Source organism: Carcharhinus amblyrhynchos, chromosome 33 (genome assembly GCF_965287045.1).
Source record: "Carcharhinus amblyrhynchos chromosome 33, sCarAmb.v2.hapA, whole genome shotgun sequence".
NCBI lineage: Eukaryota > Metazoa > Chordata > Chondrichthyes > Carcharhiniformes > Carcharhinidae > Carcharhinus > Carcharhinus amblyrhynchos.
In genome coordinates, this window is record NC_137356.1 from 3,477,721 (window position 1) to 3,499,605 (window position 21,885).

The window sequence follows — 21,885 nt, forward strand, 5'->3', positions numbered from 1 at the left end:
CTTCTTCCTGAACTGGATAGCTGTCCTCTTCTGCAAGGCATTAGCACTGGTCACTGCTTCCCATGCTGTGTTTATCAGTTTTCTTCCTGTGAATGGGTAGAGGATATCACTTTGGACCTCTGCAGCATTGAGTAGTTTCTCCAGGGAGGTGTCCAGATAACTGGGGGTAGATTTATTCATTGCCATCACTTCCAGGTGACCTGCAAAGCATGGCTGCTTTTTACTGGGCAGCCTTTAAATGTGGCGCCCTAATGATTACAGCACTGAGGTTGATGTTGGGGCGGGGAAATCAGCATTACAGTGTGGAAACCGCAGATAAACATTTTTTAGCACTAAGTGCCACACTATATGGTGGGAAAAGTTACCATTATGTCAGCAGGCCGAATGCTGCTGTTCGTGTCGATCAGCCTTTGCAATTTTCTGAGAAAATCTTGCCCTTTATCATTAAACCTAATGACTCCAAATAGATATTTTATGTGGGGCATTGAGGAAGGACAGAATCGGACTCAACTGTGATGTGAATCCCTTGCTCTCTGTTTAACTATCCAGCCATCACTTATCACGGCTTTACGAAGAATAGTCACTGGGCAAGGCATCAAAGGCCAACTGTTGAACTACACTTCAGCAATCAGTCAGTGCTCTCATGAGAAGAGAGAAATTGAGATGGGATAAGTGAAGGTCATCACTGTGAACTATGATTGCTATTTCCTGGTTTATATGATAACCATGATATATATACCAGCAATTAATAGTTTAAGTTCATTCGTGTCAGAATGCAGCAGTTATTTGTTCTAATGAAGTGATCAGACATGGAACAGTAGCATAAACGGCAGTTCAGCATGTTGACTGCTTTTCTTTAGTCTCTCATGTCTGAGATTAGAGAATTTAATGAACCAAACAATCACCCATCATATAACTGAATGATTTTTTAAGTAGTTCTGTGGTGGTGCAGTGGGTAAGGCACTGATTTTTGCCTTCTCTGGTTATGGGATCTGACAGATGAAAGAGTAAAAAGGCATGTGGCAGCAATCTGTAACTTAATCTCAGACCTGCTGTCATTGGACCTGAATGAATGTAATATTATTCCTGAGACTAAGTTACAGTCACACTGCCTGGTTACATTTTTTTGTAACATATACTGTCTTTGGCACCCCATTGATAACGCCTAATTCTCAGTGTTGTACTAAGTTGTGCGGATCAGGAAGTTCTGAGACTTGATTCTGGCGTGCTCAATTGGGTGGTAGTAAGGCAATGACAATTAGACTATGTACTCTTAAACCAAAAAAAACTACTACTCAGTCCACTAACTTCCACTGCAATCATATGCATTGGATGTAAATGGGGGTCAAAATCAGTGGTGATTTCCTTTCGCAGTCAACACTGACCATCCCACCTGTAGAATGACCATTTGGATGCTGTATCAGAGAACCATCAGTGGTTCTGAACTTTACCCCAATACAGGATGTTCAGAGAGGGAAGCAGAAAATTATTCTCAAAACATAATTTTTTATTGTAAAATGTTTGAAGTAGCATGATGTAATTTTGATGTTTCACGTTGGGGAAACAAGATATTATTTTGCATCATTTCTGTGAGTTTATTAAAATTCTTGCAAAATATTGAAATCATTCTGTACACAGTATATATTATGACCCAATAACCAATAAGTGTGGCATTCTCTTCAGTCCTTCCCACCTGTGGATGTGATGTTCAGTTAGTATGAGAGGTTCCTCTTACTGGCTGATCTGTGGATAAGATATGAATAGACGTGGTCCGTTTTCCTTGTATTGTGGGGAGGAGGGCATAGTTTGGGGGTTAACTTAAAAAATATATAATTTAATGGCAGATTAAATCAAGTTTAGTTGCGCTTCTGAAACAAAGTAATTCCTCCAGCAATTCTAATCTGTTTAATTGTTGTGACTGTGTTTCTGCTGTTTCTTATTCCTCTGCATTCCCTGTAAGCATTATCGTGTTACATTGCTCTTGCTATGAGACAACCTTCATGCCACATTCTAAGAATCTTTGTTTTCAGTACGAAAATAATTTGTCCTGTCAACTTCTGTCTTCTCCCAGTTAAGAATGCAATAGGAATGGGGGAATAAATAAATGAGCACAGTATGTTCAGTCTGGAGGAATGCAAAATGCATTCACCTGACAAAGGCACTAACCCGAAAGCTTGTGTGTTTACTATCAAATAAATTGGTTGGACTAAAACCTGGTGTTGTCAGACTTTTTACTGGGAATGCAAAACAGCAGAGGAAAATTGAAGAATGGGATAAAACAATAAGGCCACTTTTACGTGGCTTACTTTCTCTCCAAGCTGAAAATTCGTGCTTTATCTATAGTCAGGCACTACCTCAGAAGCCAAGTAAACCCGGAATCTACTTAGAAATTTGTAGGGAAGATTGCATGCTCTAAAGAAACTACATGGGGGAATAACAGAAGAGGGAAACAGGAAATAGAGGATACTGAACAGGCTTCTGTGTTTTATATTTAATGATTATGAGGAATTGTTGCTCCTTTAATAAGTTTTAATTAGGCTCCCAAAAGGTAATTTAAATACAACATGGCTATCAGTCATTATTTTGTTTAACATTCATGTTTTGTGTTTTACATGAACAAATGAATTTGTAATTTTTATAATTTAATAATTAGATGAGATCACCAACCTGCTGTGATACCACTTGTGTGGAAATTCTCTTTTGCAGTGTTATACAAATGTTATAAAAATGGCTTTGCTCCCCACTGCAGCAGCAGCAATGTGTGTCCATTGTGTGGTCATGTTGCATCTATGTTAGGCACTGAAAGTTGTATTGAATCAAATTTTTATTTAAGCATTAAATCGGAAAAGATCAGTGAAATTAATTTGATAGGCTGCACATAGCATTGTCACACCATGTAATATTATCTACACTTCCCCAGTGTGGTTCTGATATTGTCTAACACCTAATAGGAACTGTGCTGTTGGAGTGACATAATTTACATTAACAAATAATTTAAATTCTTTTACATCTTGTAGTTGGTTACATGTGTGTAATATGAACACAGAATAATGGAGAGTTTTCCTATCCCGATTTTTTTTTTTAAAACTGCATTCTATGAGGGAGATTGTATCCTGACCAATTTCTTTAATGTAGCATGGCTGACATGACTGCTGGGGCCTGTGCTTTGTGTCTCCTGTGTCCTGTTTCCCTATTTACTGCATTGTCTGTATTGGTCCTTCAGGTTTTTATAACTGTGCCTTCTGTTTTCTAAGTCTGATTCACCTCTGTACTTGCAGTACGTGTAAAAGCTTTTTTGTCCTTTTTTTACACTGACCCTTTTCTCGTCTTTCTTGACTTGCTGGATCAGGAGCCTTATGGGGTAATATTTCTGCTCTTTCTCTTTATAATACTCAGCAAATTTGCAGTGTTCTATACCTCTCTGTGTATCTCTCTCTGTTTCTCTCACTTTCTATTTTATATCTATTTATATATGTATATTTGTGCTTTCTGATGAGTGATTATGTTGCAGTTCTGCTGGGTGTTGGTTCTGAAGTCATTGTATCAGATTATGCTGGGTATCACTGCTGAAACTTTTAAAAACTGTAGTATTTTAAAAACATTAAGATGTCCACACATCCAGCTGTGATCTGACCAGTCTAGCTTTGGGGATGATCAAGCAATAATTTTGAGAAGTAAATATCTTTTCAATTACTATATTTTTTAAAAAAATATGCATCAGTTCTTTGTTTTCTGAATGATGAGTCAACCTATTTTATAGTGGCATAGATAATAGAACATTTTCATACATGTATGAACTTATTTTAAAATATCATCGCACTCTGTTGGAACCTGCCCCTTTTACAGAACCTTGCATCAACCCCATCTTGGATCGGTTAAAAGATCAAGTCTTGTACAGTGTAAATGTAAATTAGGACTGAACACTGTCACTCAACTATAATGCTGAAACTGCATTTGAGAGATTATGTTAATGAAGTATTATACCTTACTGATGAATAGTTCTATCCAACTGTTCATAAACTCCAATGTGCTGCAAGTAGTTCTGCAGTAGAAATCTAATGCGTTATGCATTATTTGTATACACAGGAAATACATGGAAAATACACTAAATAAAAAGAACCTCTTAATTTATGATTTAGCAAACTAGTTATTTAACAAACTAGTTCAATTAAGCAAAAATGAAGACAAGTGGCTTAGATTGGTCATGGCTGTATCTGTAATCCTGTTTACGTGAATCTGAATATCTAACTCCCAGCAAAATTCTGCAAAAGAAATATCAATGAAATGCACTAAATTCACAACTTACCCTTCTTATTATGGAGGATGCGTGGCGAAGGGAGTGATGCTGTCATAGTGATAATGTCACCAGACTAGTAATCTAGAAGCTTAGGCTAATATTCTGGGGATGCTTTAAGTCTCACCACAGCAGCTGGTGGAATTTAAATTCAATTAATGAAATCTGCAATTGAAAGTTAGTCTCAGTAATGGTGACCCTGAAGCTATCATAAAAAAATCCATCTGGTTCACTAATGGTCTTTACCCGGTCCGGCCTACGTGTGACTCCAGAGCTACAGCAATAAGGTTAACTCTTAACTGCCCTCTGAAATGGCTGAGCAAGTCAATCAGTTCAAGAGCAATTAGGAATGGGCCACAAATGCTGGCCTTGCCACCAATGCCCACATCTCATGAAAGAATTTTTAAAATGTTTGCTGCCTCAAAGATCTTGCAATAAAATATCAGAACTCAAAAAATGAGTCATTCCTTGAATCTGAAAAATGTGATTACATAAATTTGATTGATGAGGTCTTATTTGTGAATACAAATTTTGAACTTTTTGTAAGTACTCTGTTGATATTCTGAGACAGGAAAAATTAAGGAGATCCTCGAACCTTTCTCATGAGGATAGTAAGAGTTGTTTGTCTGAGATCGCAACAAGCACACCCTGAGCAGCAAGGCTGTAACTAAAGTGAAATCTATCAGCTGTAAAGAGTTTACCAAGCTAAACACATTATACAATTGCTTCCGGATCTGAGAACAAATCTTCAGTTTTACCAAACCCTTTGTCAGTGACATTATCATTTTCTGCCAAAGGTAAACCTGGCTAATTCTTCAAAAAAATGATGTATATTGTAGGGCCGGAATTTCCTAGCCATTCAGACCCCGTCACCACTGCAAGCGAGAACAGAGAATTTGGTGGTCAGCCAAATCTCCATTCACTGCAGCTGGACCAGAGAATCCCTCTGGCGTGAACAGCCGGAACATTTCAGCCTATATTTTCCCTACAGCATTCAGACAATAGGTTAATCCTGTGATGCTTGAGAACCAGAGAACCACAGAATCCCTACAGTGCAGAAAGAGGCCATCTGGCCCATCGCGTCTGCACTGACTCTTCAAAAGAGCATCCCACCCAAGCCCTCCACTCTGCCCCATCCCCATAACCCTGCACATTTACCATGGCTAATCCACCTAACCTACATATCTTTGGAGTGTGGTGGGAAACCGAATCACCTGGAGGAAATTCACACAGACACAGGGAGATGTGCTTACTCCACACAGACAGTAACCCAAGGCTGGAAACAAATGCAGGCTCCTGATGCTGTGAGGCAGAGTACACTGTAAACTTGTTAAGTGCAAGTTGAACCCAGACTCCTGTAAATTGGTGGTAAGGATCCTGTACAAAATTGATTGGACAGTTTCAATACAAGTCCTAATGAGTGAGGGCCTTCAGCACAGATTAATAATAATTCAACCCCAAGTTGTCAAATTCATTGTAATCGACCATAAGATGTTTGGTTATAAGTACAAAAGTGTGATAATAGTGCAATGTAGGGAGGCTGAGGGTTCTTCTGTGTGTTGAAGTATATTTTTGGGATGGGGTAAGGGGAACTTTACTCTGAATCTGGTTGTGTTATCCTAATCTTAAGAGTGTTTGATATCAGCATCATTGCTTGAAAAGGGTTCCATTCCCCAGCGCTAACATCCCTCACTTAGCAAAAACAAAAACACGTGAAGTATAATGTACAGCCATCTGTGACAGGGGCTGGACCATAAAACGTGGCAAGCTGTTCTAAAGTCCAGTACCATCTGCGGGAAATCCTGCTGGCAGGAGGGGCTGTAAAATTCTGCCCGAAGGATTTATCCTTCAAAATTTTGCTCTTATAATTTGTGTTTAAATATTGTATTCTTTTCTCCCTTTTATCAATACTATGAATAAAATAAGTCCTATGTTCCTTGGAAGATATTAATCATTCCCTTTTGGATTCAAGGCACCCAGTTGTACAACTGGATTCATAACTTGCAGTAATTGATGTGTCCAACTGATTAATTGCCTTCCCAGGAAGTTTACTATTGGCTTATAGTGCTGTAAGGTACAATTAAAACTTCCACGTTTTTAAACATGCAGATATAAACTCTCTAAAAGGCTTTGCTATTTGATACTACTTAGAAAAAAATGATTTACTCAACTGTGAAAAATAATGGCAAAATGTGTTCAGTACCCTTGACTGGGATAAGATATTTAACAGCAACAGCTTATTTATATAGCACTTTAACATAATAAAAATCCAAGGCACTTCAGAGGAGCATTATAAAATGTTTATTGTATGAGATGTTTGCATCTTATGCTAGTTACGTCATTGCTTTTTTTTAACTTAAATTGGAAAATTTATCGTTCAGATCAGTTTTGATTCTGCATTGTTTGAGAAATGTTTTTAGCAGTGCTTTTATTAGAATACAGCATGTTTGCCAGCAGACTATCAATGGGTACTTCTGATGAAACCTGTTCTTTAAACAGTTTAAATATCAAAAGCTGCCTGCTTTCTTTAAATAATGCAATGAACATTCCAATACTACTAATATATTTCTACATTGAAATGCAATTAAAATAAAAGATAAAACACTTAAGAAAAAATTCCAGTTGGCTGTGAAAATAGTGTGAGAAAGGGTGCATAATTGCTATAGAAAGCCACTGTTTATTGGGCCTTTATTCCAGGTGAATACACTTATTCAAAAAGCATGAGGTTTTACTTCAGTGTGATGTTCCTGAAATGAGGTGAGTTTTTCAATGTATAAAAAAGGAGCAATTGCACAGTCACCAAAGGCTCTATAACTGCTGACGTTATTGTGTGAAGTGCTAATTTAGTATTATTTTGTTGTTAGTGGGAGCAAAGGGAAAGATCTGAATACCATCAAATCTCTGAGAGTGCTTCGAGTGCTGAGACCTCTTAAAACCATCAAAAGACTGCCTAAACTCAAGGTAATGTAGATTTTCTTTGATTAGACTGCTTTCACTTCCAGACGTCTTCCTCTTCCATTATGGGGAAACTAAGACTGTGTTCCAGAATTCTGTAGAAACAGGAAAGAATGACTGCAGTGCCTTGTGTATTGCTTTATTAACATATTCAGAAAGCTTTATCTGATTGATAGTTCTGGTGAAATCACAAACATATTAAAAAGATAAAGGCTGCTAGGAAATCTTGATAAGCATATCTAAGATATAGTTGTACACAAAGGGTGAAATCTTGAGCCTGTGATTGCTATCTGCAAGACTGCCAGTAGGGGCTTGAGATCTAGAAGCCACAGTCCTCTCCAGGGAGAACGTGACTTCAGATCTTCCTGCCCCTCACTGGTGACATAATTTGCATGCATTTGAATATTATTAACCCACTCCCCTGCCGTAGCTTCACCCCCTCACCATATCTTCAAACCGCACTGATGTCACATGATGTTGGTGCAGTTTACAACAAGTTAATGCAGGTGTGAACCTGATGTGGAGGTCTTTTTGGGGGCACAAAGGTAAGTAGAGCCCCCAGAGACATGTGCAGGCATTGACCTGGCAATGCCTCCAGGCAGTACCCTTGACACAGGTTGGCACTGCCAGCTGGGCACAATGTTACCCTGGCAGTACCAACCTGTGCCTAGGGTCGTGCCCCAGTGGGAGTCTGATATGGGAAGGGAGTGTGGTTAGTGCAGCTTTGATTGTGGGTCGAGAGCAGTCCAAGGTGGGGTGGTGTGTGTTGAGGAGAAGGGGCTGATGATCGCGGAGGATAAGGGGGTCAAAGTGAATGCTTGCTCCGATTGCAGAAGTGGCGAGGGAAGCCCCTGAGGCCTCAGCTGTGGGTTGGGGAAAAGTTTATTGCAGTTTTGATCAGGGCATCAATTAAAGAGGATGCCCCAATCAATTTTTTTGCATGGTGGAATCTGGTGAGAAAACTAACCAGTTTCTCTGAAGAGAAATATGCCAGTTTTCTCATCAGAAACAACATTCTGCCATTTTTTGTTAAGATTTTGCCCAGTGATTTGTTCTAGTCAGTTTAATAAATTTTGCAATTTCTTTCTGGTTCTTTCATTTTGTTACTCTCTCCATATAGGCTGTCTTCGATTGTGTGGTAAACTCCTTGAAGAATGTTCTCAACATCCTGATCGTTTACATGCTGTTCATGTTTATTTTTGCTGTAGTCGCTGTGCAGCTATTTAAGGGCAGGTTTTTCTACTGCACTGATGAATCCAAAGAGTTTGAGCGGGACTGCAGGTACATGTCTAACATTCAACATTCAAACTCTTTCCTATTAAAAGTTGTGGATGCTATTGTGTGCATCAAAATACAAATGTCATACTGTAGACTGATGAAATGGATTGTCTTATATCCCGAATATAAACAGTGAAGGATCAACATTTGTTCGATGTGTTAAGAATGGAGAGAATGGAGAAAATATACTCTGAGCTGTTGCTTTGCATCCTTAAGGAAGCTATAGATACCTCCAGAACAAGTCACCTGCCATTGTCTCTATTGAATAAGGCCTGGTGTGTATTGGAGGAAGATAAGGGAGATAATAGAGTGCAAATAGAGTACAACAATTAGCAGTCAGATTTTCCAGTGATTTAATTTAGGGAATTTTTAATGGTGGAAAATCTCAGCAGGTCTGACAGCATCTGTGGGGAGAGAATAGAGCTGACGAAGGGTCATCTAGAGTCAGAACATTAGTTCAATTCTCTCCCCACAGCTGCTGTCAGACTGAGATTTTCCAGCATTTTCTGTTTTTATTTCGGGTTCCAGCATTCGCAGTATTATGCTTTTACATTTTTAATGGGTTTCCTGGGGGAAATTTTGGTCCGCTGGACCTGTATAATATTTCAGATTGAATTAAAACTTGCCTGTCTGCAAATTCACACCAAAGATGTGCAGGTTAGGTGGACTGGCCATGCTAAGTTGCCCCTGTCAGGAGGATTAGCAGGGTAATGGGGTTACGGGTTTAAGGCCTGGGTGGAATTGTGATTGGTGCAGGCTTGATGGGCCAAATGGCCTTCTGCACTGTAGGGATTTTATGATTCTAAATTGGCTGCCACATTTTCCTACATTGCAATAGTGATTAATTAGGCTTCAAAAGTGCTTTGTTGGCTATGAAATGTTTTGAAACATCCTGAGGTTATGCAAGGTGCTTTATAAATGCAAGATTATGTCAGGGGGTTGAAACTATGAGGGGGAGGGGAAGAGGTGGGCTGATTGGGATTGCTGGTGCAGAGGCATTGGGAGATTGGGGTTTCAGGGGGTGGGAGCTTTGCCAGGTGAGTGGGGGGTTTTATGCTGGTCCAGATACATCCAGGAGGGGTCAGCCATCAGGCTGTGGGCCTGGTCGCATGGCGGGGTCTTGGTGCTGGCCAGCGATTGGCAGGCCGGCAGTGCGGGCTACTGCAGATGCACCGATCTCAGCGCTGTTAGATCAGCACATGCGCAGTGGCCTGCCCAGTGCTATGCGGCCGGCTCCTCCAGCAGGAATAGGCCCTACCTCCAGCTTTTTGGACTGATTCACGCTTGTGCACTCTGCAGCGCACAGAGTGTGGGAGATTCATTCTGAAACTCCCACTGAAAAAAACTAGTGTGATTTGCTCCAGTTTTTACACAAATTCAACACTTAGAATTTTTTTGGGAGAACTCCCCCCCCACCTCCCGCCACTAATAATGGGGGAATAAGGCCCCACTGATGTTTGTCTCTCTCTGCATTGGTGGAAGGTGTGGGAGCATTCTGATAGGTCTCCTGTGGTGGCTTCCTCATCTGAGGTAAGAGCTCGACTGGATGAAGGCTTTGGATGCTAGGCAGAGGTACCTACGAAAGAAAGTAGAGATAGTTAATCTGTGGCATTGGAATAAAATTCATGACAGTGCACTGACTGTTTACTAAGGGATGAGCTGGTGCAGGATACTCACATGGAGGTGTGCTGTCAGTATCCCCATTGCTATAGGTACTGTCCACACCCTGTCTGACTAGCTCAGTGATTTGACCAAGTTCCAGCATTCCACCCCAGACTGGACCTCTCCCTTTTATTGTTTGCCAGCTTGTCCTGTGTAAAGACAATGGAGAGCGTATGAGCAAGATTCAGAGTGTGTGTGAGTTGAGAGTGATGAGATGGTTGACTTACTCTGGCAGCATGGATGAGATTAGTTATCTTCTTTCTGCACTGGGTGGTTGATCTCTTTTGGGCAGCATTAGTGCTGACAACTGCTGTGATCATCCCCAAGCTGGATTGGCGAGGTTGGTGGACCATCTGCAGCCATCAGAGGTGGAGGACATCATGGTGGATATTCGAGCGAGGCATCACTGAACTTGGATGCTGCTGTCTTCTTCCCTTTTGGGGCCATCAGTGTGATCTGTAGCAGCCCTGAGCTACAGAAATGGAGAAAGCTGTGTTTGGCTGATATTTAAACATGGTGGCTGGAGTGAGGAAGCAGAGAGCTAATGGCAGGACAGGTGAATGAGGTGCTACATGCCAGTGATACAGCATATCTCGCATGTGTACATAATGAATGAGGTGGGAAGTAGATGATACTGCATGGAAACCTGCTATTGTCAACAGGAAACAACCATTTTGCACGCCCACTCCCACAGCTAGTGAAATGTGGGGAAACCCTAGAACCATGATCCAGAGACTTGAGTTCAAATTCTACAATGGCAACTGAGGAACTTAAATCCAATTAATTAAATAAATCTGGAATAAAAAGTTAGAATCAGTAATAGTAACCACAGATCTACCTGATTGTTGTAAAAAAAAATATGTTTCACTAATATTCTTTCAGGAGGGAAACCTCTTGTCCTTACTGATCTGGCATAAATGTGACGCCAGATTTTTCACGCTGTGTTTGACTCTCAATGCCCTCTGAAATGGCACAGTTAGCCATTCAGTAATATTCAGGAAGGTAGCTCACCACCACCACCTTCTCAAGGACACTTAAGGATGCAGAATAGAAACAACTGCATCCCATGAATTAACTTACTGCTCTGGTGTAGATGCACCCACTGTTACCCAAATGCAGTCTTGGCTGATTCTACCACAGTCTTTGTATTCTTTCTGATTTGGACTCCCAACTTGTTCATTCTCACAAATTGGTTCCAAAACTAAGACCTGCCTGATCACTTAATGTTAGCCAAAAGCAATGGCTGGTGCCTGAAATAAATACACAAAATACTGAAAATACTCAGATCAGGCAACATTTACAGAGAGAGGAACAGAGTTAACATTTCACGTCTGTGATGTTTCATCAGCTCTGGCAAAACAGAAGGTGGTCAAGGCCACACTTACCTGTTCTAGGAGTTTAGGCAGACTTCCAATTGTGTTAAAGGATCTTAAAAGAGAAGCGGAAAGTTCTTCCAGTACCTTGATCAATATTCCTTCCTCAATCAACACTACCAGGAACAAATTAACTCTTTGTTTATTCAGTTTGGGTAGTTCCTAACAGACAATGACTGCCCATCTACCTGTAAAACACTAACCACTGTATTCTGAATTGATCTGTTTTTAGGGGCTTTGAATTTATTTTGAGATGTTTTAAAAAACATGTAAATATGAGCCTTCCTTTCATTTTTCCTTACCCTTTTCTGTTTCAGAGGACAATACTTGGTCTACATGAGGGAAAGTGATATTAAGGCACAGAAGCGGGAGTGGAAACGATATGAGTTTCATTATGATAATGTACTATGGGCTCTGCTGACTCTCTTCACTGTGTCAACTGGAGAAGGATGGCCAGAGTATGTTTCATTATTAAACCCGATTACAGTTCAATCTTTGTTTCTTTTTGACTCCTCAGTCTCATGTTTAGTATCTTACAGTTTCTAGTGAGTGTTTGTGTGTGTGTGCTAAAGAAAAAGAGAACAGCATTAGGCTGAATTGCAATGTTCCATATGATCAAATAACCAACCCCCATTGTCCAAACTGATGTTCTGGTGGAATCCCCTGCAAAATTCCCAAAGATTACGTGGGAATTGTCTGGAAAGTTTCTACTTCCTTTGAACCCTCCAAAACTCAGATTTAACTCAGAGATTTTGGGTAGTTCTGATTCTCTTGGAATAGTTACCCCAGGAAAAGTTGGAAAGATCAAAACCACATTTAACTCCTGGGTAACCATACGACTGACCACCTCCTCTATCCAGCCACTCCATCTAACTGAAGCTGCCTGATTAGCTCTACCCCCAATCCCCCCTCACCTCCTCCACCAGTAACCTCGCCTCACTCCTGACTACTGCCCACACTCTCCCCGTCATCATTCGACTACACCCAGTCCCGACTACCTCCCCACTCCCACTGACCACCTGACCCCCATCGATAAACCTTAACTACCCCCCACCCCCGACTAACCATTCAACCACCAAACTTCCGGCTACTTGAGCGCGCACGCATGCGCCCCCCCCCCCCCCCCCGTCCCCCCCCCCGTCCCCCACCTCAGCAGGACCCGGTCAGAAGTCCGGATTAGAAATGTGCAGCTCCAGTTGAGTAAAAAGGAGCGTAAGAACATAAGAAATAGGAGCAGGAGTAGGCCATCCAGCCCTTCGAGCCTGCCCCGCCATTCAATAAGATCATGGCTGATCTGTCGTGGCTCAGTTCCACATTCCTGCCCTCTCCCCATAACCCTTAATCCCCTTGCTTATCAAAAACCCATCAACCCGCGTCTTAAAAATATTTAGCGAGGCAGCCTCCACCACCTCAATGGGCAGAGAATTCCAGAGATTCACCACCCTTTGAGTGAAGAAGTTCCTCCTCAACTCCGTTCTAAACTGCCCCCCCTTTATCCTGAGGCTGTGCCCCCTAGTCCTACTGTCCTTTCTGAGCGGGAAGAGCCTCTCCACCTCTATCCTATCCATCCCATTCAACATCTTATACGTCTCAATGAGATCTCCCCTCATTCTTCTAAACTCTAACGAGTACAAGCCTAGTTTATTCAGCCTCTCCTCATAGCTCAACCCCCTCAACTCCGGTATCAGCCTAGTAAACCTCCTCTGCACTCCCTCCAAGGCCAAAATATCCTTGCGTAAGTACGGCGACCAAAACTGCACACAGTACTCCAGCTGCGGCCTCACCAGTGCCCTATACAGCTGCAGCAAGACCTCCCTACTTTTATATTCAATCCCCCTCGCTATGAAGGCCAGCATCCCATTCGCCTTCCTGACCACCTGCTGCACCTGCAGGCTGGGTTTTTGCGACTCATGCACAAGGACCCCAAGGTTCCTCTGCACTGTCGCCTGCTGCAGTTTTTCGCCCCGTAAGTAATAATCCTTCCTACCATTATTCCTACCAAAGTGGACCACCTCGCACTTGCCAACATTAAATTCCATTTGCCATTTCCTGGCCCATTCGCCCAGCCTATCTAGATCCTTCCGCAGACTCTCCACACCCTCCGCGCAATTTGCCATTCCACCAATCTTGGTGTCATCAGCAAATTTCGACACCATACACTCGGTTCCCTCCTCCAGGTCATCTATATAAATGGTAAATAGCTGAGGCCCCAGCACCGACCCCTGGGGCACTCCACTAGTCACCAACCGCCAATCCGAATAGCACCCATTAACCCCCACTCTCTGTCTCCTATTTGACAACCAATCCTCTATCCACGCTAACACCCTACCCCCAACTCCATGCCCCCTTTCTGCAATAACCTCTTGTGAGGTACCTTGTCAAACACCTTCTGAAAATCCAGAAAGACCACATCCACCGGCTCTCCTCTATCCACCGCCCTAGACACATCCTCATAGAACTCCAATAAATTTGTCAGACACGACTTCCCCTTAATGAAACCGTGCTGCATCTGCTCTATCAAGCAATTCTCCTCAAGATGCCTCGCTATTTCCTCCTTGATGACGGATTCTAACATTTTACCTACAACAGACGTTAAACTAACCGGCCTATAATTCCCTGCCTTTTGCCTGGCACCCTTCTTAAACAACAGCGTAACATTAGCCGCTTTCCAATCTTCCGGCGGGCAATACAATGGCGATTGCCATTCCTTGGAAGATTCAACATCCTCAATTAATCTCAAACAAGAGGATTAAAAATTGGAGAGTGCTAGAACTAAAGAACCTACAGAATAAACATGGTTTATTCCTCATAATGAGTATTCCTTTTCTCCACAGTGTACTGAAACATTCAGTCGATGCTACATATGAGAATCAAGGACCCAGCCCTGGCTATAGGATGGAGATGTCTATTTTTTATGTTGTCTACTTTGTTGTCTTCCCTTTCTTCTTTGTGAACATCTTTGTGGCCTTGATCATCATCACTTTCCAAGAACAGGGGGATAAAATGATGGAGGACTACAGTCTGGAGAAAAATGAGGTTTGTGCTGTGTGGCTAACTTAGCAATGTACTCTTTGGAAGTCAAACTAATGTATGGTCAGGAATTAATTACATGTAGGCTAAAAATAATTAGTGTTGAATTACAAATGTTGTAGTTCATAAGGTGGACGCTATGATAGATACAGCCTGGGAGGAATCTCAAAGGGAAATGTGGAGCAGTGCAGCTTCTGATTATGGTGTTGGGTCACAGTGAAAGGTTTTTCAGTTTGCAAAAATATACTTTGTTCACAAAATAATCTGAAAGAAACATTACAAAACATGTCAAATAGTTATAACAGTGAAGTGCAATGATGTTCATATTTCCTCTAGAGATCAAGATACACCCTGTGGTGCTTCAATTCAGGAATAAGTACATCACAAACATTTCAATATTTTAAATCTCGAGAGTACAATTCTTTACAAACTATATACATTGGTCATGTTGCACTCTGCAGTGCTTCAATACAGTTATGTGCAGTTAGAATTAAACACTCCGTCTAGGCGGTTTTACACAATTACTAGCCACTCAGAGTACATTGGCTGAAACACCTTACGTACTGGCCTTTCCCCATTGCACCTTGATAGTGGCTACCCCAAGCTGGAGAGTGTTCCTCAGCACATAGTCCTGGACCTTGGAATGTGCCAGTCTGAAACACTCGGTGGAGGACAATCCTTTGCACTGGTAGATCAACAGCTATTGGGCAGACCAAAGAGTGTCTTTCACTGAGTTGATGACCCTCCAACAGCAGCTGATGTTTGTCTCGGTGTATGTCCCTGGAAATAATCCGTAAAGCACAGAATCCTGCATCACTCGGGATGAACCTCAACAAATATCACCGCATCTCTCTCCAGACCTTCTTTGTAAAGGCATGGTCTGCGACTGTATCATTTCCCCTCTCCTCACAGCCACTTCGAGGATAGTGTGTGGTGGTGCAGAGACTTGGACGTATAGGAAGGATCAGATGGCAAGTGCCCTTCTCACCACAACCCAAACTACGTCTGGGTGCTTATTTGAAAGTCCTGATGATGAGGCTTTCTGCCAAAATTGTTTTTACAATCTGCTCAAGAACCATCTCCCGTCTCCTTTTCCCTCAGGGCCTTGAGGACATTATGCTCAGGCCACTGCTTGATCGACTTGTGGTCAAAGGTATTTCTCAGCATAAAGCTTTCCATGAGGGACAGGTGATAAGGTATGGTCCAACTACTTGAAGCATTCCATGGCAATGTGGCCAGCGCATCCCCCACAACATCAGGGAAAGGTAGAATCTCTGTATGTGGCGACACTTGGTGTTTGCATACCAAGGATCTACACACAACTTGATGCCACCGCGCACAAACGTGGTCATCAGGATGAGGGTGGCATTGAGTACTTTTTCTCCTCCCTTATCCAGAAATTTGTGCATTGTGCCTTCTGGATCTCCAAGTGAATTTGAGGATGGCTCAGGTGACTGATACCACACAGATTCAGGGTATGGGCCAGACCTGTGCTACATACACCAACGCCGAGAGAACCTCACACCGGATGACCAGGTTTTTTTCCTGCAATGGAAAGGAAATATTGCTCCCACATTCCCAGCTTTACCTTGGCAGTATGATCCTCCCAGTTTTTGGTGCATGCTCCAGCTACTCCGAATCATATTTCCAGCACCTTCAGGAAATCTATTCTGATAATGAAGAAGCAAAAGATCGGTCATCCCAGTTCCTAAAGAACATGGCTTCGCTTCTGCCCCAGTTTACCTTGACTCCCAAGTCCAGTTCAAACTGGCTGCAGCCATTCAGGAGCCCATGCAATGATATCAGATCGGAGCAGAAAACAGTGACATTATCCTTGTACAGGAAGGTTTTGACCTATGTGCATCCGCTGCCTAGGATCGTCACTCCTCCTATGCCCGGATCCTGCCTGATGGATTCGACAAAAGGCTCAATGCAATACACAAACAGGACAGAAGAGAGAGGGTAACCCCACCTGATCCAGATTTGATCTGAAAATCTTCTTATTCCCATTCATTGATTTAACTGTGCTACTAATGTTTGTGTAGAGCAGTTGGATCCAACTGTGGATTTACTCCCCAAACCCCATTTTGGAGACCACATCTAGCATGCAAATGTGCAATATTCTGTCAGATGCCTTCTCCTGGTCCAGGCTGATGAGGAGGGTGTCCGCCTCCTTTCCTGCACTTGGGCAGTTGTATCCCTCAGTATTGCAAGGCTATCCGAGATCTTCCTGCTGGATACAGCACAGGTCAGGATGGATCACCGACTCCAGAGCAGACTTGACCTGGTTGGAAATGATCTTGGACAGAATTTTATAGTCCATGTTCAACTGTGAAATGGGTTGCCAATTTCTAAATTTATCCCTCTCCCCCTTCTGCTTGTAGATGAGGGTAATGATGCCTTTCCTCATGGATTGTGCCATGTTGCCATCTAGAAGCATATTCAGCAAGTCTGACAGCATCTGTGGAGAGAGTAGAGGCACTGTTTCAGTCTGAATGACCCTTTATCAAACCTGCTGAATTTCTCCAGCATTTCCTGCTTTTGCTGGCTGCTGTCTTATGTCAGTGTTGTTCTTTGGCCTGTGGATGTTAAGTTTCTCTGTAATACACACAAGAATTTCTAGGATCAGGAGCTGGTCATTGGGTTCAATCAGCCTGCTCTATTTAATAGATCTCAACCTCACCTCCACAACTTTTTGCTCTTTTCACAGCCACCCAACTGTCTCTTAAACTCCAGTATGCTTCAGTTTCAGTACTACTATCCTCCTCGAAAAGATTGTCTGTTAATTTCCTTTTGTATTGCACAATGCAACTTTTGTCTTGGATTAATCAAATTGTTTCTCAAATTGGGGAATGTAATACAAGTAAATTTTCTAAATTTTAATTTGTATCATCTGGTACTTGAACTCTTCACCGCAGTTAAGTTTGTTCTAAACCAATTTTGTCAAATCTCCTCATAGCCTTAAAAATGTCCTCTGAAGTGAATGATGGCTGACACGGTTGAGAGTAACATTGGGATAAGCATCACATTATTTATGGGAACATATGTTATAAAGGTATTTGTAGCTTGAGTTGATTTTAGAACCTAATAAAACATTATAAATCATCCCAGGTACCTGGAATATTGGATATAGTTCGTTTCCTCTTGCAAGGACCACCTAAAATTACATCTCTCCTGGCTGCTGGGATCTGATTTATACTGCACCCTTGGTTCTGGGACATGTTAGATTCCATCTCCCCTGTCCAGAGACTAGTAACTCTCAATGATTTTGCATTTTATATACGCACTGTTCCATCTAGTTTTATGTTGCTTTTCCCAGTTGTCTGTGGACCGGTACAGCCGTAATCAACCTTTGTAACAAACATAATACAATCTTGTTTTTTTTAAGTTGTCTCAGATCCCCTTTTCATGAGCTGACACTTGCTTCCAACTTTTGACTTACTTCCCTTTATATTTCCCACCAAGATATTTGAACTAATAGCATGACATTAAGACAAAATATATCTCCATATAAAGGCAGTTTTCAAAGCAGTTTTGCAAGATCAATGTGGATATGAAAGACCAGTTGACCTTTGATAACTCATCTTCCCAGAAAGATCATCCAGTGTTCCCATCACAGCATCCAGGTGCTTTAATCATTCACAGAGACAGAGAGGAAGAGAGTGAATATTGATAAGTTAATTATCAACTAATGATCTTATCATAAGGGTCCAATAATGTTATGTAAACCGCAAGAGTTAAAAAAATTATCCAAAGATTGGGTCAGTACTGCACCTTACATTTATATTTTATGTAAGATTAAAAAAAAGTCTTTTTTACATGAGATGCTATGCCACTATAGAATGATGTGACCTGTTGCCTTATTATTGGGAATGGGAGCCTGTCTTGAATCTGGTGCAACTTCTCTGTGGAAACTAGATGACACTCTATCCAAACCTTTTGTGGAGGAATAATCAGAGTTGGATTGCCACTCCATTTTTACCTAATTACCCAGAAATGAAACCGCTCACCCAATCTTCCAACTCAGGCTGGGCAGGTATAATTCAGGAGGTTCCTGAGGGCTTGTGTTGAGGGAACCTGAGTCAGATAAAGAAGAAATGCCCCATTGTTATGGCACAACTGCTATAAAGTAGGTATGTTTAAAGGTCCAGCCGCTTTGAGAAGCCAGAGAGAAGGCACGTTTGTTATATAAATGCATAGGATTGGACTTCAGGTGGTCGGATTGGGGTGGGTTTGGTCAGAGGGGACATGGACCAGGAGGTGGGGGCTGGGTAGTTGTGGGGGGTGGGGGAGTAGGGGGGGTGCGTTGAGCAATGTAGATAGGGTAGTTGGGGGAGGAGAGGGCAGTCTTGGAGCATCGTGGGAGTTCAGGCAGTTCCATGGGGGTTGAGGACTAGTTGGATGGGGCTTCTCAGAGGGGTTTTGGGGGGATGTAGGAAAGGATTGGGGGTCAGTAGGGAGCGGGGGTCATAGTTAGGATGTTTCATTGGCATGGAATCACATGGGATGGGGAGGAGGGTGGGTTCATGAGTGGTACAGGGGTCTTGTGGGGGCTGGTCAGCAGTGTGGGGGGAGATCTGTGCGGGCTAGGGGCAGGAGGGATTAATCAGGTGGTGGTGGAGGGTGAGTTAGGGATGTACCTTGGGGTGTCAGGGAGGTGGGAGGAATCACTTGTGGTAGAGTGGAATGTCAGTACTATTGTTACGCAGAATCTAGAAGTGGTTCTAATTATTTCTGACTTTTTCTGGGGAACAATTACCATAATAAAATGAGAAGCATCTGAAGTTTCTGATTTATATCTTCCTTTAGGGTGGTTCCACTTGCAAAAACATTGCCCAACATGAGGTTGAACTTTCCAAGCAATTGCTGTGCACTGATTATGTGGGCACCCACAAGAAGTGGGCCCCACTGCATCTTTGGGGTACCCTCCTAGTTACGATGCCTCAGAGCTCAGAAATTTATTGAATCCAGTTCAGATGGAGAGATTAAAAAGCAGTTGGTTGTAGGTTCCTGCTGCATTGAATTTAGGGCAGTCTGAATCACGATCATGATCAGTGTAGATGGAATGTGAAAATGGCAGTAAATTGACTTCTTCGTGGGGAGCACAGTGTTAACTGGGATGGGCAAAGCAAGTACTTTGATGTTGCTTAGGAAAGGGCTCAGCACTTCCTTGTATCGGAAGGAATATATATGTTATACAATGTTATGAGGTTGTTTCTGCTGAACTGACCTATTATTTTATCTTTTGTAGAGAGCATGCATCGATTTTGCAATCAGTGCAAAGCCCTTGACACGTCACATGCCACAGAACAAGCAAACCTTTCAGTACAAAATGTGGCAGTTTGTGGTGTCACCCCCATTTGAGTACACCATCATGGCCATGATTGCTCTCAATACTGTGGTGCTAATGATGAAGGTCAGTAAATAAATTTCCATTCTTCGGTTTTCTGCCTTTTGCTTCAAATTTTTGCTGTTTGCGTTCTGGCACCACTGCCTCTCATTATCTTATTGACACACGCTTCCAGGTGACTATCAATACCAAAGGAATAAAAACAGAAAATTCTGGAAAAACCCAGAAGATCTGACAGTGTCTGTGGAAAGATAAACAGAGTTAACATTTTGAGCCCATATGAGAGGGAGAGGTGTGATGGATTTTATAGTGTTTAAGAGGGGTTGGAAAAAAATAGGTCAGGGATAGGTGGGAGGTAGGAGAAGAATGTCACCTCTGTGGGGTTTGTCATTGATTCAATCTGTTGTTCATGTATCCCAGTTTATCCAGCCTTTCCTAATAACTCAAACCATCAAGTCCCAGTAGCATCCAAGTAAATCTTTTTTGCACTTTTTGTAATAATATCCTTTCTATAATTGAGTGGAATACCGTACACAGTATTCCAATTGTGGCCTTACCAATGTCTTGTATAACTTCAACAAGCCGTCCCAACTCCTGTATTCAGTGTTCTCACCGATGAAACCAAGCATGCTGAATGCGTTCTTCACCATCTTGTTTACCTGTGACTCCTCTTTAATATTAATGAAATAAGTCTGGAAAAAAAGCTATTACTAATTGCTGTAAAAACCCATCTGTTCACTAATATCTTTTAGGGAAGGAAATTTGCCATCCTTGCAGGTCTGGTTAATTCGTGGCAAATGTGATTGACTCTTAACTTCCCTAGGGAATGGCCTAATAAGCCACTGAGTTGCATTGGAATGGGTGATAAATGCTAGATTTGTTGACATTGTATGCTTCCTGTGAACAGCTAAAGACTGGCTTAAATTTAACATTTAAATTTAAATTTAACATGACCCTATTCAACTTCATAAATACCCTATTCATGTATTTCTTTATCAGCTATATCAATGTATTTTATCTGAGGAGATGGTGTAATGTCATTGGACTAGTAATCCAGGCTAATTTATTTTATTTATTTAGCAATTGCAAAGTCCATAAGCCAAGCAGTTTTTTTTCTGGTCCTACTGTGTTGAGTGCAGATAGGCCTCTGCTGAGTCTGTGGATTGGACATACTTCTATGATGTCATGTGTAGTTTGCTCTCTCCCACAGACACATAAGGGGTGGCACTAATGCCCCATCTGTGGCGGTTGGACAATCAGGTGTGGCTGGTCCTGAACCTGTTGAGGGTAGAGCACTTTTAGCTTGGAAGGTTGAAACCAGAAACAGCTGTTGGGTTAGGTTTGAGACCAGATACTTGTTCGCTGTGTCATTTGCCTAGGTGGAAATTGCATTGTGTGGGTTGGTTTTTCCAGATCAGCCTTTTTGATGGGAGTCACACCTTGGGTGGGCTGAATAGATCAGCATGAAGTAGCAGGTGGGAGGCATTGCAAACTATATGTGTTTGGTCAAAACGAGGTGCTGAATTTAAATTCAATTAATTCAATTCTGGAATTAAAAACTAGTCTCACTAATAGTGATCCTGAAGCCATTGTCAATTGTCGGAAACACCTGTGTGCTTCATCAATGTCCTTTAGGGAAAGAAATCTGTTGTCCTTACCTGGTCCAACCTACGCGTAACTCCGAATCCACAATAATATGGTTCATTCTTAACTGCTGCCCTGGAATGGCCTAGCAAATCGTTAGAAAGTCTGACTGCAGCGGTTCAAGAAGGCCATTCACCATCACCTCATCAAGGGCAATTAGGAATTGGTAATTAATGTTGGCCCCATTATAGTAGAGCCCCATTGGAAATTTTACTGTGGGTGTTTGTGTTTCCTGAACCTTGGGAAACCTGGCAGGTAATCTCAGGAAGCGCTGCCAAACTTTGAAGGTGACTTCCTCT

At 42.0% G+C, this 21,885-nt stretch overlaps 1 protein-coding gene across 7 annotated transcripts in view; it reads left to right on the forward strand.

Moving 5' to 3' along the window:
- Positions 1 to 21,885, forward strand: part of LOC145361110 (voltage-dependent P/Q-type calcium channel subunit alpha-1A-like) — a 649,898-nt gene that overhangs the window by 501,317 nt on the left and 126,696 nt on the right. For all 7 annotated transcript variants that reach the window (XM_080216715.1, XM_080216708.1, XM_080216713.1 and 4 more), the window contains 5 exons: positions 7,159 to 7,255; positions 8,370 to 8,530; positions 11,880 to 12,020; positions 14,397 to 14,598; positions 19,844 to 20,008. In XM_080216715.1, coding sequence (XP_080072841.1) covers positions 7,159 to 7,255; positions 8,370 to 8,530; positions 11,880 to 12,020; positions 14,397 to 14,598; positions 19,844 to 20,008 — 766 coding nt within the window. The remainder of the gene's footprint in view (positions 1 to 7,158; positions 7,256 to 8,369; positions 8,531 to 11,879; positions 12,021 to 14,396; positions 14,599 to 19,843; positions 20,009 to 21,885) is intronic.